Source organism: Callospermophilus lateralis, chromosome 15 (genome assembly GCF_048772815.1).
Source record: "Callospermophilus lateralis isolate mCalLat2 chromosome 15, mCalLat2.hap1, whole genome shotgun sequence".
Taxonomy (NCBI): Eukaryota; Metazoa; Chordata; class Mammalia; order Rodentia; family Sciuridae; genus Callospermophilus; species Callospermophilus lateralis.
In genome coordinates this window covers 59,435,542-59,454,092 of record NC_135319.1, presented here as the reverse complement: position 1 = coordinate 59,454,092, position 18,551 = coordinate 59,435,542, and the positions used below count along the sequence as shown (strand labels likewise).

General features: G+C 38.9%; 1 protein-coding gene across 2 annotated transcripts in view; it reads right to left on the bottom strand.

Moving 5' to 3' along the window:
* The window catches only part of Hectd2 (HECT domain E3 ubiquitin protein ligase 2), a 71,878-nt gene extending 53,612 nt beyond the window's left edge, over positions 1-18,266 (bottom strand). The window contains exons 1-2 of one of the 2 annotated variants that reach the window (XM_076834306.1): positions 18,101-18,266; positions 47-182 (exon numbers count right to left, since the gene is read on the bottom strand). In XM_076834306.1, the coding sequence (XP_076690421.1) occupies positions 47-182; positions 18,101-18,238 (274 nt within the window). In that variant the 5' untranslated portion in view covers positions 18,239-18,266. The remainder of the gene's footprint in view (positions 1-46; positions 183-18,100) is intronic. The other variant, XM_076834307.1, reaches the window with a different exon arrangement.
* Between the last annotated feature and the right edge of the window lie 285 nt (positions 18,267-18,551).

Below are 18,551 nucleotides of genomic sequence, written 5' to 3'. Positions count from 1 at the left end.
TAAATAGTTTAATACTATAATATACTTTTGGCCAAGACATACTGACCATTACCATTCTTGATGTTAGGGGAAACAAGATGTGTAGGTGAACTTTTATTTTCAGTAGCTTCTTTCTTCTGGCTAACACTTGAAGCAAAACCGCCCAAAGTGGAAATTTGGCCTTTGGCTCCTCTGTCCAAATCCTAAAAACAAAACAAGTTAAAGTTGTAGCTTAATTTCTATTACTTATGGGTAAGTTATTTTATTGCAGAAATAAAATAACGTTTACAATATTTAAATTTAATAACAGATAGATAAAACTGATGTATGTACAACTGACTTACTTTGCTAGAACCAAATTGTCTGAAGTACAAAGGAGCCACATAACCTAACTACCTACTAACTGATAAAGCTTGAAAAGGTGAGTGATAACTGTACTTACCTCAGAGAATTATTGTGAGGTTTAACTGAGATAAAGAATATAACTTCTTCCTTGGTATCCACATTTTTATTCTAAAGGTAACTTTTCCCTTTCATAATGAGGAAGAATTTTTTTCATGTCCTATTACTTCATTTACCATGTTAACTTCTATTTACTTTTTAAAAATCAGCTCATACAACATGGAGCAGAAGCACTTATGCTCACAAAAAAAACAACCATGTGCTCTTCCCATGTTCCCCACACTCTTCAGAGTCATTTGTAATTCTAACAGGACACAAGTAAAATAATATCTATCATTTATGGGCCAGGAAGAACCAATGCATTTAATACTGGTGGACAAAATATCAGCTCTTCACTTCTCTTCTACTGTGACAATACTGGCTAAGAGTTGAGGCTAACGGATCCAGTTTGAGTACCTCAGTGACTGTGGAGTATAATCACTGCTGACCAATATTAGATTATACCATAGTAAACCTCTACAGTTTTCAGACACTGAAACTTGGGGCTAATTTGTAACTGTAACATAATCTATCATAATTTTGCTGTGAAGCTTTTTTGGTATTCACATTTCTAAAAACCAATCACTCTTATTTATTCTTATAATTTCTTTAAATAATTCCACAGAAATTGTAACTGTTCTCTTTGGTTTGTCATGCTGCATTAGAAATTCCTTATTTATCACAGAGTTTGACATAACAGTGAATCTTGTGCATAGGTTCTGCACTTTAAAGTAAACTCACTACACTTTTATTTTTTTAAAGAGAATAATATAGAAAAGAGCCCAGAGAGAATAAATTTAAGATACTATACACAGAGAATTTAAAAGTTTCTAGACTTAAGAGACTTTTAGAAATCAGTTACTCTTGCCAGGCATGATGGCACATGCCTGTAATACCAGTGACTTGGGAAGCTGAGACAGAAAGATCATAAGTTCAAGGACAGCCTCAGCAACTTAGTGAGACATTGTCTCAAAATAGAAATAAAAAGGGCTGGAATTGTAACTCAGTGAAAATGTTATACGCCAGACTATACGGGCAATGACCAAACAGACTCCATTTTGCCTTGACACTCCATGTCAGGTAAGAAATGCTTCTCTCATGGGAACACCCTGTAACAATCAACAGTTGCTTAGCATAGCATGTTTGACAACACAAAATGGCAATTCTTATACAATGTAAAATTGTCCTCTTTTTGGTTCCTATTTTTCTCTGTAAGAGAATGAATGTCTAGACATTAGTAACCATTCTTTATCTTGTACTCAACTAGGGTTATTTTGACCCACTCCCCCTTCCACTTATGATTTTAGATCTCATGACGTTTGTTTATGGTTTTGAATCATAGCAACAGATACTCATGATTAATATAGTTTTGGACTATAAAGGTGTAGTCAAACCCTGGGAGGAGGTCAAAGGGTGTAGACTTGTAGCCTGTCCCTTGGCCTGCCCGTTGGTGGATCCAGACCACCAACTGGTGAATAAAAGTTCCATCTCCTGCTTTAAGATCAACTTGGTGACTTATTGCAATCTTGCCATTAACAATAAAGTGCCTCTGGATTCAATCCCAGTACCAAAAGAAAAAAACAGTAGCTAACTCTTATTTCACAGATGAGAAAATTGAAATTGTCTAAGACTCACCAAAAGTCACTTGGCTAACAAGCAACAGAAATGTGGGCACTAAACAAGAAATTGAGAGATACTTCCATACGTATATAGGTACGAATTTGTGTGTGTGTGTATGTGTGTGACATCTTTGGCTACTCATAGACTTTGTTGATATCTGTGCTATTTGTTTTATTTGCTTTTGCTTGTTTCTTGATTCTTGGCTATATTTAAGCTCAGTGAAGTCTGAGGTAATATTTCTACATTAGGATTTGTCTATATAATTCAGGCTATAAAAGTAAAACATACTATCTAAATGAAATGAAGTAGTCATATAATAGATGTGGGATATAAATCTGAAATCTCAGAATCACAGACAGTATCATCTAGGATCTTGGGCAGAATCTACAACATAATGGGTACTTTTTATTATAAATGTTTATTATAATGATAACTACATACTACAACAAATCATTTTTGAGTGCTTATTATATCTACTACTATACTAATACATTATAATATTCCTGTGAGATATTTATTTATACCTTATTTTACAGATGGGCAAATTAAGATGCAGTACCCAAATTCAGAGGGCTAACAAATGGGAAGCCAGAATTTAAACCCCAGTCTAAAGACCATGAAGTCAGTACTCTTAAATTATCACATCCACAGTGTCTCTAGATATAGTAACTATCACTCATTAAGGGCTTACCATGTTGGTTGGTATGTTAAATACATCAGTCTATTTTCATAACAACCCTTTTTGGTTGATATTATCTTCTCTACTTTCATAGATGTACTATCATTGAATGATATGTAATAGTTTTAGGAACAACTCACCTAACCAGAAGAAATAAACAGATGCACAAAAAATAAATGTACTTCAGAAAAACTTCTGATAGCCTATCAATCAAAATACTCAATTCTCTTCTTTCCCTCTCCCTTCATTCACTTTGTCTTAATCAGAGATGGCTCCAAAGAATATTGGTTAGTTCACTTGTAAAATCTCCAAATAATAAAAAATAAGTATAATTCAATTAATGGTTATTCAACAACTATCAATTCCAATCTCTAGTAGATTTATATAAAGATTCATGAAGGTAAAAGAAAAAATTGAAAAGAGATAAATAAGATAGTGGTACATAATATTTCTATCTGTATTCTAGAAAAAAATCATTGCAGTAGCAGTCTAGGGAATATAGTGAAAGGAGTAAAACAGAAGCTAAACCAGCTCTAAGAAATGAAGCCTGAACAGAGAGAGCAGTAGAGGGAAAGAGGAATGGCAGCTTGGGTCAAGCAAGAACAAAATGGCCAAGAGCTATTTCAGGTATAAGTTTGAAGCATAATGAAAATGAGAGACTATTACATGTGGAGAGTGGTGACTTGGATTGTGAGCTTTGACTGCCTCAGGGCTGCGTTTGTGCTGGAAACTTCCCCATGCAAAGGTGCAGTTCCAGATTACTGGGTTACTATAGTGACACCTGGCCTGCTGAAACCCTGTACAAAGGTATGGAGTTATATCAGTCTGGATCTTGAGCTCAGGGCACCAGCTCCTGGGGAAATAGAATTCTGAGCTTAACAAGATAACCCTAATGTCTCAACAGTGCTGCATCCTTCAGTCTGCCCGCTTTTCAGAAACTTTCCCAACTTTTTGGTGATAAAACCTATATAATAAATGTGCTAATTTAGCTCTGGGTCATGTTCCTCCATCAGAGACGGTGTCCTACCTGGTCCCAGCTTTCTCTCTATACAGGAGTTTGTCTTTTTCAATCCCTTACCAGTTTCTGAATTAATGGCCGTGCTGGTCATGGTAACTCCACAACTCATAAAACAAATAAAAGAACAATGCAAAATTAGTTATTGTAATTACTACATAAAATGTTTATGCTCTTTACAATATTGAACTTACTGAGTTTCAATTCATTGTCAGCCTCTGCCTAGAGTCAAGTCTACTATTTACTATTCCAGATTTATGTATTTTAAATACTCCCCATGAATTCATAAAATACTTTTTTTCTAGGTTAAAGCTAGAATATCTCATTATCTTGAAGTCTCTCAACTAAAATATTTTAAATTGACTTTCTATGTATGCAAAATCCACCAATGAGTTCAGTTCTATGATCGATATAAAAACTACTTTTTTTTTTTTTTAAAGAGTGGATAGCTTCCTGAGATACTAAGCAAAGGACTGGTGAACAAATATACAGCTATATGTTTTACGTTAAAATTTAAAACTTTAAGATACCTCACTTTGCCAGCTTTTAAAATAACTGACCTAAACTACCAGTCAAGGGTGTATCGTATATGACACCTCAACTATATTTAGAATCCACAAAAGAAATTATTTTAGTCTTGTTATTTGGTACAGATATTTCCTTTTTTATATTTTTATTCACAGTTCCTTATTAGGATGCTGGGTTACCAAATCAAAAGTGCTAACCTTACATCCTTCTATTAGGATGTGAAAAGTCAGTTACTTTCAAGGTGTGAATTTCCCTCCCAAACTAAATAGCACCAGCCCAAGTGGAATTGCTTTTTTTAAATGACATAAATCATACCTTTCAAAGGAAATGAGGAAATAAGGATGTGAATTTTGAAATAAAATTCTGTCACCAAAAAAAGTCAGAATGCAATTGATCTTAGTGATAGCTGATAATTAAGCCTACAGATATTAGTCTGGAAGCTCAGAAATAACAGTGATAATTACCATCAGGAAGGCCAGATGGCATTAGAGATTTTATTCACTTATTTTGCAACACAGAAAAAGACGAAACTGCATCAAGAGATTATGCTTCTATAGTAAAATACTACTTTCGGAATGCATACTTGATGCAGTTACAGTTTTGCAACCAATTAAGAATCTTGCTGGGTTTTTTTTTTTGTTTGTTTGTTTGTATCCTGGATTGAACACAGTAGTGTTAACCACTGAGTCACATTTCCAGCCCTTTTTTTAATATTTTATTTTAAAACAGGACGTTGGTAAGTTGCTGAGACTGGCTTTGAATTCATGATCCTCCTATCTTAGCCTTCCTCCCCAACTACTGGGATTATAGGTATGTGCCACCATGCCTGGCTCTTGCCATTCTTTAATAAAAAACATGTGAATCAAAATCAAATTAATTTGAATATAAAAGGCTGTGAAGGAAAGTACCAATGCCATAGGACAGAAGCAGAAAGGGTTAGCTGACTTAAAACAGCTTTTTAGCTATAGATGTTAGTTTGTATGTAATAATATCATCTAACACCTGAGGGGCTTGCTTTGCACAAGACTTTTCTAAATGCTTTATATGTATTAATTAATTTAGACTTCATATCTACCTTACCCTCATATAACCTATATGGGTTCTATTATTATTTTCCTCATTTTATACACAAAGAGTTACAACAGCAAAGCAGTATCATATTTGACACTTTAGAGGTTCTCTGGTTCACAGTTTATAATGAGCACTTTCCTCCAATTGTTAAATACAGTCAAATTATTTGTGTGAAACATCCTGGATTAATAATGAATGGGAGACTGAGCAGAAAACTACATATGGCTTTGCAGCTGGGGAAAAAAAAAAACCCACAAAACTCACTTTTTAACTTATCCAAATTAGACACACTCAAGGTATGTATGTAATTAGTGTTAGCCCTCCCTTTTTATCTTTTAAGATTTTCAACTTATTTTTGCTTATTATATGATTTTTTACACAGAATTTAGCTATATATTTATTCTATAATATTAAAACCAGGGGCTGGGGTGTGGCTCAGGGGTAGAGTGCTTGCCTAGCATGTCCGAGACCCTGGGTTTGATCCTCAGCACCACATAAAAATAAATGAAATAATATTAAAACCAAAATGATCAGAAATCCTAGAACATGTATTTCTCTTCCACAACAGTTCTAACTCTGGTAACAAAATTTTGAACAAATATGTTACTGGACTACATCCTTTTTCCTGAACTAGAAGTACTGTTATAGATGGAGGTTCTTTGCACCACATGGTTCTTTTTTTTTTTTTAAATTGGTTGTTCAAAACATTACAAAGCTCATGATATATCATCTTTCATACATTTGACTCAATTGGGTTATGAACTCCCATTTTTACCCCAAATACAAATTGCAGAATCACATCGGTTACACACTCACATTTTTACATAATGGCATATTAGTGACTGTTGTATTCTGCTACCTTTCCTATCCCCTACTATCCCCCCTCCCCTCCCCTCCCATCTTCCCTCTCTACCTCATCTGCTGTTGTTCTATTCTCTCCCTTGTTTCCCCCCGCTTTCCCCTCACAACCTCATATGTAATTTTGTGTAACACTGAGGGTCCCCTACCATTTCCATATGCTTTCCCTTCTCTCACCCTTTCTCTCCCCCGACTCGTCTTTGTTTAATGTTAATCTTTTCCTTATGCTCTTCCTCCCTGTTCTATTCTTAGTTGCTCTCTTTATATCAAAGAAGACATTTGGCATTTGTTTTTTAAGGATTGGCTAGCTTCACTTAGCATAATCTGCTCTAATGCCATCCATTTCCCTGCAAATTCTATGATTTTGTCATTTTTTAGTGCTGCGTAATACGCCATTGTGTATAGATGCCACATTTTTTTATCATCTATTGAAGGGCATCTAGGTTGGTTCCACAATCTAGCTATTGTGAATTGTGCCGCTATGATCATTGATGTGGCAGTATCCCTTTAGTAAGCTCTTTTAAGATCCTCAGGGAATAGTTCGAGAAGGGCGATAGCTGGGTCAAATGGTGGATCCATTCCCAGCTTTCCCAGGAATCTCCATACTGCTTTCCAAATTGGCCTCACCAATTTGCAGTCCCACCAGCAGTGTACAAGTGTACCCTTTTCCCCACATCCTCACCAACACTTATTGTTGTTTGACTTCATAATGGCTGCCACTCTTACTGGAGTGAGATGGTATCTTAAGGTGGTTTTGATTTGCATTTCTCTGACTGCTAGAGATGGTGAGAATTTTTTCATGTACTTGTTGATTGATTGTATGTCCTCCTCTGTGAAGTGTCTGTTCAGGTCCTTGGCCCATTTGTTGATTGGGTTATTTGTTATCTTATTGTTCAATTTTTTGAGTTCTTTGTATATTCTGGATATTAGGGCTCTATCTGAAGTGTGAGGGGTAAAAATTTGTTCCCAGGATGTAGGCTCCCTATTTACCTCTCTTATTGTTTCTCTTGCTGAGAAAAAACTTTTTAGTTTAAGTAAGTCCCATTTGTTTATTCTTGTTATTAACTCTTGGGCTATGGGCGTCCTATTAAGGAATTTGGAGCCCGACCCCACAGTATGTAGATCGTAGCCAACTTTTTCTTCTATCAGAAGCAGTGTCTCTGATTTGATATCTAGCTCCTTGATCCATTTTGAGTTAATTTTTGTGCATGGCGAGAGAAAGGGATTCAGTTTCATTTTGTTGCATGTGGATTTCCAATTTCCCCAGCACCATATGTTGAAGATGCTATCCTCCCTCCATTGCATGTTTTTAGCCCCTTTATCAAATATAAGAAAGTTGTAATTTTGTGGATTGGTTTCTGTGTCCTCTATTCTGTACCACTGGTCCACCTGCCTGTTTTGGTACCAGTACCACGCTGTTTTTATTACTATTGCTTTGTAGTACAGTTTGAACTCTGGTATCACTATACCTCCAGATTCACACTTCCTGCTTAGAATTGCTTTTGCTCTTCTGGGTCTTTTATTTTTCCATATGAATTTCATGATTGCTTTATCTATTTCTACAAGAAATACCATTGGGATTTTGATTGGCATCGCATTAAACCTGTAGAGAACTTTGGGTAATATCGCCATTTTGATGATGTTAGTTCTGCCTATCCATGAACAGGGTACATTTTTCCATCTTCTAAGATCTTCTTCTATCTCTCTCTTTAGAGTTCTGTAGTTTTCCTTGTATAAATCTTTCACCTCTTTTGATAGGTTGATTCCCAAGTATCTTATTTTCTTTGAGGATATTGTGAATGGAGTGTTTTTCCTCATTTCCATTTCAGAAGTTTTGTTGCTGATATACAGGAATGCCTTTGATTTATGCGTGTTGATTTTATATCCTGCCACTTTGCTGAATTCATTTATTAACTCTAGCAGTTTCTTTGTAGACCCTTTTGGGTCTGTTAAATATATTATCATGTCATCCGCAAAGAGCGATAATTTAAGTTCTTCTTTTCCTATTTTTATGCCTTTAATTTCTTTTGTCTGTCTAATTGCTCTGGCTAGTATTTCAAGAACTAAATTGAATAGAAGTGGTGATAGAGGGCATCCCTGTCTTGTTCCAGATTTTAGAGGGAATGCCGTCAGTTTTTCTCCATTTAGGATGATGCAAGCCTGAGGTTTAGCATATATAGCTTTTACAATGTTGAGGTAAGTTCCTGTTATCCCTAGTTTTTCTAGTGTTTTGAACATAAAGGGATGCTGTACTTTGTCGAATGCTTTTTCTGCATCTATCGAGATGCTCATATGGTTCTTGTCTTTAAGTCTATTGATGTGGTGAATAGCATTTATTGATTTCTGTATATTGAACCAGCCTTGCATCCCAGGGATGAATCCTACTTGATCATGGTGCACAATTTTTTTGATATGCTTTTGTATTCGATTCACCAGGATTTTATTGAGAATTTTTGCATCCAAGTTCATTAGAGATATTGGTCTGTAGTTTTCTTTCTTTGAAGTGTCTTTGTCTGGTTTCGGGATCAGGGTGATGTTGGCCTCATAGAATGAATTTGGAAGAGCTCCTTCTTTTTCTATTTCTTGAAATAGCTTGAAAAGTATTGGTATTAATTCTTCTTTGAAGGTTTTGTAAAACTCCGCTGTATACCCATCCGGTCCAGGGCTTTTTTTGGTTAGTAGTCTTTTGATGGCTTCTTCTATTTCTTCCTTTGTTATTGGTCTGTTTAAATTATGTGTGTCTTCCTGACTCAATCTGGGCAGATCGTATGACTTAAGAAGTTTATCGATATCTTCACTATCTTCTATTTTATTTGAATATAGGGTTTCAAAATACTTTCTAATTATCTTCTGTATTTCTGTAGTCTGTTGTGATACTGCCTTTTTCATCCCGTATGTTAGTAATTTGAGTTCTCTCTCTTCTTCTCTTCGTTAACATGGCTAAGGGCCTGTTGATCTTATTTATTTTTTCAAAGAACCAAGTTTTAGTTTTATCAATTTTTTCAATGGTTTTTGTTTCAATTTCGTTGATTTCTGCTCTAATTTTAATTATCTCTTGTCTTCTACTACATTTGCTGTTGTTTTGCTCTTCCTTTTCTGGGTTTTTGAGGTGTAGTGTGAGTTCATTTATTTGTTGGTTTTTTCTCTTTTTTTGAGGAAAGAACTCCAAGAAATGAATTTCCCTCTTAAAACTGCTTTCATTTTGTCCCATAGAGTCCGGTATGTTGTGTCTGTATTGTCATTTGTCTCTAAGAATTTTTTAATCTCCTCCTTTATGTCTTCTATAACCCATTGATCATTCAGTAACATATTGTTCATTTTCCATGTGATGTAGGATTTTTCCTTCCTTCTTTTATCATTGATTTCCAGTTTCATTCCATTATGATCAGATATGGTGCATGGTATTATCTCCACACCTTTATATTTACTAAGAGTTGCCCTATGGCATAATATATGGTCTATCTTTGAGTAGGATCCATGTGCTGCTGAGAAGAACGTGTATCCACTTGATGATGATTGATATATTCTATATATGTCGGTTAAGTCTAGGTTATTGATTGTGCTGTTGAGTTCTATAGTTTCTTTATTCAGCTTTTGTCTAGAGGATCTGTCTAATGGCGAGAGCGGTGTGTTGAAGTCACCCATAATTATTGTGTTGTAGTCCATTTGACTCTTGAACTTGAGGAGAGTTTGTTTTATGAACGTTGCAGCTCCATTGTTTGGTGCATACAAATTGATAATTGTTATGTCTTGTTGGTGGATGGTTCCTTTTAACAGTATATAGTGTCCTTCTTTATCCCTTTTGATTAACTTAGGTTTGAAGTTGATTTTATTCGATATGAGTATGGCCACTCCTGCTTGCTTCCGAGGGCCATGTGAGTGGAATGATTTTTCCCAACCTTTCACCTTCAGCCTGTGTATGTCTTTTCCTATCATATGAGTCTCCTGAAGGCAGCATATTGTTGGATTTGTTTTTTTGATCCAGGTTACTAGCCTATGTCTCTTGATTGGTAAGTTTAGGCCATTAACATTTAAGGTTACAATTGAAATATGATTTGTACTTCCAGTCATGTTTATTTATTTATTTATTTTAGTTTGGCTAGTTTTTACTTTTTGGTTATTTTCCTCCCCCTTTACTGAGATACCTCCTGCTGTTAGTTTTGGGCACTATTTTTCAATTCCTCTTCTTGTAGTATTTTGCTCAAAATGCTTTGCAGTGCTGGTTTTCTGGCTGCGAATTCTTTTAGCTTTTGTTTATCGTGAAAGATTTTAATTTCATTGTCAAATCTGAAGCTTAATTTTGCTGGATACAGTATTCTTAGTTGGAATCCATTGTTTGTCAGCGTTTGAAATACATTGTTCCAGGATCTTCTTGCTTTCAAAGTCTGTGATGAAAAATCAGTCATTAACCTAATTGGTTTACCCCTGAATGTAATCTGCCTCCTTTCTCTAGTAGCTTTTAATATTCTCTCCTTGTCCTGTATGTTGGCTATCTTCATAATTATATGTCTTGGAGTTGGTCTATTATGGTTTTGAATGTTTGGGGTCCTGCAGGCTTCCAGGATTTGGCAATCCATTCCATCTTTCATCTCTGGGAAGTTTTCTAGAATTATTTCCTTTAATATGTTGTCCATTCCTTTGGTTTGAATCTCCATGCCTTCTTCTATCCCGATGACTCTCAAATTTGTTTTTTTATGACATCCCATATCTCTTGAATAGATTGCTTGTGGGATTTAAGCATCTTTTCTGTGTTGACTATATTCTTTTCAAGTTGATAAACTTTGTCTTCATTATCTGATGTTCTGACTTCTACTTGATCTAGTCTATTTGTAATATTCTCGTTTGAGTTTTTAATTTGGTTTATAGTTTCCTGCGTTTCTAGGATTACTGTTTGATTTTTTAAAGATCTCTATCTCCTGGTAAAGCTCGTTCTTTGCCATTTGAATTTGTTTGTTTAATTCATTTTCAAAATATACTTTTATTGCTTGGACTTGCTGTCTCATGTCTTCTCTAATATTCCTTTCCATCTGAGTTAGGTATGCCTTGAGTTCTTTCCCTATCCACGTTTCTGATGCTTCTAGGTCCTCCTGTAGATTTAAGTTGTCCTGCATTGTTTGTAATCCTTTTTTCCCTTGTTTTTTCATGATGTTCACGTTACTTTCCAGCTCTATTTGATTGCTGTGTTTCTGCTCTCTTCTATAGATTTGTTTTGGTTTTGTATATCTCTGTTGTCTCTCCTTTGTGTTGGTAGACTATGCCTGCTAAAGTGGATTCCGCTGGGAAGGAATTCCGATGGCCAAGCTCCAGTGACGTCACCTCTCTGCTATGGCGGGCCTCTGGCTCCTTGCCCGGGTATCCGAATGGGGGGGTGGGACTGGACTGTCTCTGGTTGGTTTCAGCTCCCGGTTGCCGGCGGGCGGGTGGTCTCCAGCTGCCCAGTCGCGCTGGCAGCCGGTGGGCGATCAGTCACTGGCTGGCGGGCGGACTCCAGCCGCCCAGTCGTGCGGGTGGGTGGTCTCCAGCCGCCCAGTCACGCAGGCAGCGGGCGGGTGATAGGTCGCCAGCAGGCGTGCAGTCTCCAGCCGCCCAGTCGCAGGGGCAACGGGCCGGCTGTTGCTGATGGGTGGGTGATCTCTAGCCGCCCAGTCGCGTGGTCTGTGGCCGGCGGGCCGGCGGTCTCCAGCCACCCAGTTGCGCGGGCAGCAGGTGGGCTGTCGCCGGCAGGCGTGCGGTCTCCAGGCACCCAGTTGCGAGGGCCTAGCCTCTAGTCCCTTGGTTTCTCCTGCTAGTCCTGGTTTCTCCTGCTAGACCAGATTTCCCCTGAGTGATGCCTCTTGGCAGTTCAAACTGTACTCTGGGCCTGCCATTTGTTGGGTGTGGAGGGTGGCTATTGGGAACCTCGGCACTCTATTGTTTTGATTTTTTCCACTTGCCCCTCCCCCAGCGCTGGCAAGACAGTTTTCTTTTTCGCCGGTCAGGTGTCTCTAGTTTTCCCCTCGTCTTTATGCAGGCTTGCTCTGATAATCCCTCCCCCGGAAAGCCTAGGAGAGATTTTATGCGAATTCCCCGCTGTATGGGAGATGAGCTGAGTAACACACACCTGTTTTATTGTTGCAATCTGTCGGAGAGTGGCAGTGGTTACTTCAATTCTCCAAGATGGTGGCCGCTGGTTTCCTTGGTGGAGTTTCCGTTGTGGGGGATAGAACTGTACCGCTTCCTTCTCCGTCTCTATTTCGTTCTTTAGGTCAGGGAATTTTCACTCTCCCACATCCAACTGTAGGACTAAGTAAGGGTGGGGAGCATTTCCCCATGCTCTTTGTCCTACTGCAGCAATATGGCCCACTCTCTGAAAGCCAGGTCAAACAATTCCAGGCCCTCAGCCCTTCTACAAGGTCACTACCTCCCCCTGCACCCTGTGCTACAGGCTACCAGTGCCCATAGGACAGCCTCTCCCTGGTTGGCCCAGCCTCAAAGCTCCCAGACTGCCCCAGCTGCATGCCTGTCTCCATAACCAGTATTCTCCATTGGTCTTGGTTGCAGTTTCTCTCCTTGGGGAATCCTCCATAAGAAACCAGTTCACATGGATGTCTGAGTCCAAATCAGCCCTCTTAGCTGCTTCTGGAGATAAGGCAGAGGGTATGAGAGGGCAATAAAGCAGAATGCAAATGACTGGGGGCCAGGAAAAAAGTGAAACTACCACATCTTATGCTTATGACCACAGATAGTGTTCAGAACAGAGGAAAGAGCATTTTTTTAATTAAAAAAATCTCAATTATAAACAACCTCTGTCCCTTATGAGCTACTTTATCCTTTGGTAAGGAACACGTAATCTGACTCTCAGATTCCTTTTCTGTGAAAAGGGGTTGTTGAGTGATTGTTATCTGCATTTTCTGACTAAATGACAGAACATATGGGAAAAAGCATAGCACAGAGTAGGTACTCAACAGATATTATTATACACACACACACACACACACACATATATATATATATGAAATACCTGAAAACATATTTGCCATAATAATATCCACCCTTCCCTCTTATTTAGAACATAATTAAGAAAGGGCAGAAGATTTTCCATAGATTGTTCCAAAGACCTATCTGGGAAGAATTTAGGTAAGTATACACAACACACACAACATGTACATATATATATACACACACACATACACAGATTTGAAATGCTATTGTCTTTTTAGATAAATATTTTTCTAAGAAAATTTGTCTAGTGAGAATCTCTTTCTGTTATCCAGTTAGGTTCCATATTGTGTGGATTCTTCCATCTTTACACTTCATCCCTGGTCACTTCTCTAGGGGATGTACTCATCACCTCAGGCATGAACCACAAAGTTCCTTTCTTCACTTCTTTTTCCTCTCTTCCAGTTTAACTATATACTACCACTGATTTCATCAGTGGTGTTCCTCTACTTAAAGAATTCCAATGGCTTCCCATTAACCACAGGGGGAAAAAAAGTCCAAACTTCTCTGCCTGGTGATCTGGCTCCAGCCCCCATGCAATTTCACTTACCTCCCACAAGTTCCCAGCATGCTTCCATTGGGCTTGCTTTATGGCTCTCTAATTTTTCCGCTTAAGGCTTGTTCATGTTGTTTTCCCAATTGGATTACTTGGCCCACTTTCTTTTGCCCATCCAAAGCCTATCATCCTTCAATGGCCAGCCAGTTTAAATAATTACCTTTACTTCAAGGCCTTTCTTCACAGTTCTACCAACACTGATCTCCTTTCTCTGACCTCCTATAGGGCAAACTGTTTGTACAGCTCACTGTGGATTTTACATACTGTTTGCTTTTCAAGCATTAGCCCTGCATACCCTAAGGTAGGGACTTTTTTTTTTATTATTTTTTAGTTCTAAGGTGGACACAATATCTTTATTTTATTTTATGTGGCACTGAGGATCGAACCCAGTTCCTCACGCATGCCAGGCGAGCCCACTACCAAATGAGCCACATCCCCAGCCCTGGGACTTTTTTTTTTTAAAAAAAAAAAAAAAACATTTTCTGCAACATCTTGGGTAAAGATCTACATAATAGATGTTCAATAACTAGTAGTTAGACTTTGGTTGAAGAGCCCCACCAACCCCATTTGTATACAACTGAAACAAAGTATACAAACTTCCCAATCTCATAATAGAATAACCATCAATCCCCTTTATGCTCTCACTCAAGCTCTTTTCACCTGGTAGCTACTTGACATGTTTCCTGACCTCCCTTTGTGGGCAAAATTCCCTTTAAAATTCTTAAGCCAGGGCTACAGACATAGCTCAGTGGTAAAGAGCATATGCCCAAAGACCTAGGTCCAATCCTCAGCAATACACACACACACACACACAAAAAAAAAAAAAAAAAAAAAAAACTGGTTTCTTCTATTTGCTTTCACCTAAGTAAAAAGTAGCTCTTTCTTGAACCCACTTCATTCCCTATCCCATGGAGAATCTCCCTTTTCCTGTTCACCTGATTAAATGCTGAAGTAAGCAGTCAAAACTTGTCCTTATTTGCCACTGTTATTTATAGCCCTCCTGCATTTTCTCCTTCTCCATTCACCACTTTTCCGTAACATCTGCATCAGCAACTAACCCATATTATTCTGATTCACTCTAATCTTAACTATCATCAGTTTTTCCATACACATTTATTACTTCAAATTCTTTATTCTCCTTGACTCTGTGGAGCTGCATCACTTCTTCACAGTAGCAAGACCAAATCTCAAACACCGATAGTTCTGTGAGGGTTCTATCTTGAGCCTGTTGAGCATCTCTAACTAGAACCATTTTGCCATTTTTTTCAATTCCCACACTGCACCTGGTTTCTACTGTGCCTCATTCACTTAATCCAAACCTCTCCCCAATCCTTTTCAAATGTTGTTCCATGAACTAAATAGACTTGTGAGATGTGTGGGGTGAGGTGTAGTGGGCTATAGTTAAAAATACATGTTCCTGGGCCTCACGCATGAAGCTTCAAATTTAGTACATACAGTATCAATTTTAAATCTTAGCTATACCACGGGATTTATTTTTAAATGCCTGAACTTCATCCCCCCAAAAATTTGATTTTAAAAGCCTGCATTTGGGTCTGGATAATAATAGCTTTAAAAAATTTCCCAGGTGAGTCTAATGAGCATCAAAGATTGAAAACTAGTGCACCAGGGTGAGATGCAAGAATCAGGACCTTAACTTACCACCAAAGTAACCCTCTGGTCAGATTTGAGACCACTGTGTTAGGAACCTCCTATTTAGAATGCACTTCCTTCACACTTAGAGGGTTTTAGAATCTATCACTACCCTTTCCAGAATTCTTTCTCCTACCCCTACACTTTTATTTAAACCTTAAGGATGTGTCCTTATAATCTGGTCTACTATCTACTATTATTTTTTTTTTGAGTTTTCATTCTAAATTGTTTTCTACTCTTATAAATGTGGTACAATGATTAAAAAAAACAAAAAACACTATTACAGGGCCACCTGAATTAAGTCATAAACTCAACCTAAAGAAAAGACACCTGTTAACCTGGGGTAAAATGGAAGAATCACTAAAATGGCTTAAAGAAAAAGTTATTGATGACAATTAGATTCCTAAATAAACTCCCAGGGACTCTATTTAATCCAGAAGGAGGCTGAAAAAACTTAACAGGCTGCAAAATATCTTTCCTTGCCTGCCCTACCACATCAGGATCCCCTCACCCCAAACACACATTAAGGCCTTCCCTACCCACTGGTAAACTTCATTCATCATCCCAGTTATCCTGGCTTTTTTGACTTCTGGAAGAACCAAGTATATATTTTCTTGACTTAGTCTTTTCACTGCTACATATAACTCAGAATTACAGCTCTGACAATCTCTCTTTGAGACAAACACATAATCTACAATAAACTGTCATAAATTCTGTTTATAAACTGTCATTAAAACAAAACACAATGGTACCAAAACTTAAAGTCCTTATAAATTACCAGAAACTGCTTTCAGAATCTAAGGTTTTTCTGTTCATCCCATCTTCTACTCTAACCTATGTCTTTTCAAAGTTTAATTCAAGATTTCAGTTTTTTTCTTGAACTGTATTCTTTTTTTACTAGTAGTACAAATCCATAAACGCTTTTTTTTTTTTTTTTTTTTTTTTTTTACAATTACTAAATTCTACAAATTCTTGAAGTGGAAATATTTTTGCAACTCATTTGAGGTCACAAAGCATAAACCTGAACTGAACTGACATGAGTCTGACTTTATCCCATTTAAGGTGAACACATATACATTTTCTTGCAGTTTTTTTTTAACATGTTTGAATATAGGAAGCCTCACTGTGGGTATATATATATATATATATATATATATCAAATTACCTTCCTAAAAATCTGAAAATGTAGAAATTCCAAAGCCATGTGGGCCTCAGATAACACATACCTGCAACCACATTTTATCAATTTCTGTAAATTTTTATTCCATACCTTCACATTTAGTTACAATAAGATAAATAGTTTTGGGGGAAGGTGTCTACTTCAGAAACTAAACCCATTCACATAATTGTATAAGCACATACATTTATTGTTTTAAACAAACCACCTTAGAAATGAACTGTTTGAACACTGTGAGTTAGGAACTTCCTATATAAGGTTTAAAAACCTAGTGTACCAGAAGGAGGAATCAGGTATATAAGAAGTTGGGTGACAAATTCCTTGAAACATTTCCCGAGGTAATCCCTAATTGCAGGTCCAATTTATCAATGGTAGCTATGCTTTTAAATTCATACCATTACTGTTCACAGTTTGCCACATTGACTTAGCAAAGTTGTTTTTAACAATTTCTAGTTTCCCAGCCCTGAGACATTTCAAAAACTTATCAAATCAAAACATTATTCTAGTACTAATACTTTAAAGAAGAGTGAGTTATTTTAGTAAGTTCTTAGTCATTTAAGAGGGAGGTTTTCAGAAATTAATTGCAAGTAGGAATAAAGAATGTATAATGTTCACTAAACTTTTACTACTTTGTCACGCACAGTTGCATGACAAATCACAATCTTTGATGTATCAAAGCAAACTTTCAAAAAGTATTTAAATATTATGTCAAACATAAATCTCAAAACGAGAGGCTAATTTTTTATTGTGTTCAAAAGTAACCAGAGTCAAAACTACCAGTGCAAATCGGGAAAAGGGAGAGAGGGGGCTGTCCCATGACATCATCTGGCAACACGTAGTTTGAAGCCCTAGAGCGCTCTCCAAATAACCCTTCCGAAAATCCGGCTGGGAAATCATCTCTGTCAAGCTTAGACAAGTTGAGTTTAAACAAAAGGTTCAAAAGGCCTCCCCCCACTTAAGTCACATGTCTGTACCATATGAAAAATAAAACCATCATCCATGTATCTACCTCCCACTACCTTGAGAGCAACGGAAAGGTCACAATTAAGTGGAAACTCGCCGCAGAGCCTGTTCAATCGGAAGGGGGAAGGGAAAGAAAAGAGCGAAATATCCACACCTCCAAGGCAGGCAGGCAGGCAGCTCCGTGGAAAACCCACTCCTGCCTGCCTGACATGTCTGTTCATCCAACAGATAATGCCACTCCAGGATGCATGTCATGCCCTTAGACAAAAGTGTCTGTGTGTGTGCTCGCGCGCGCGTGTGTGTGTGCAGGGAGCTTGGGGGTTAAGCCCCAGAAAATAGCCAAAAAGATCCATCAGAACCGGCCACCCCCCAACATTTCCAGAGCGTGAAAGGTGCAGCTCGCCAAGTGTGCGCGGCTGTCCAAGAGGCGCAACTCTTTCAATTCGGCCAAGGAAGTCCAACCCAGGTGCATCGACCCGGGCAGCGCCCGGACACCCCAGAGGAGATGCGGGTCCCGGGCGCCCCTCACCCGACCGCCCCCCCTCCTGCCGTCGGGGCGGCCCGCGGCCCCCGCCCCGTACCTACCGCCGTCGCGCCGGCGCCGGCGGGTACGATGGGTGGCAGCTTCTCGCGCTCCGGTTCCTTCCCTTTCTTTTCCTCAGAGGCGGCCGCCGCCACCGCCGGCGGAGCGGCAGGCGAAGGCGCCCGATCCGCCTCACTCATGTCGGGCCGGATGGCAAGAGCGCGAGGCGGCGGCGGCGGCGGCGGCGGCCGGACTGCTGCTGGGGCTGGCGCTGCTGCCGCCGCGGCCGCGAGAGGGCTCTGAGCTGCCGCTTCCAACCACCGCTGCCGCTCCGCCCCCGCCCGCGTCCGCGCCTCCGCGCGCGAGCCTGAGCCCGAGCCCGAGCCCGCGCCCTCCCGCCGCCCCCGCGCGCGCCTGGCTAGCGGATTCGGCAACGCGCCGCTCCTTCCAGTTCTCGGCCCCGGCCTCCCCGCCCCTCCCGGGTTTGCCCGCCGCAGGGCCCGGGCGCTGGCC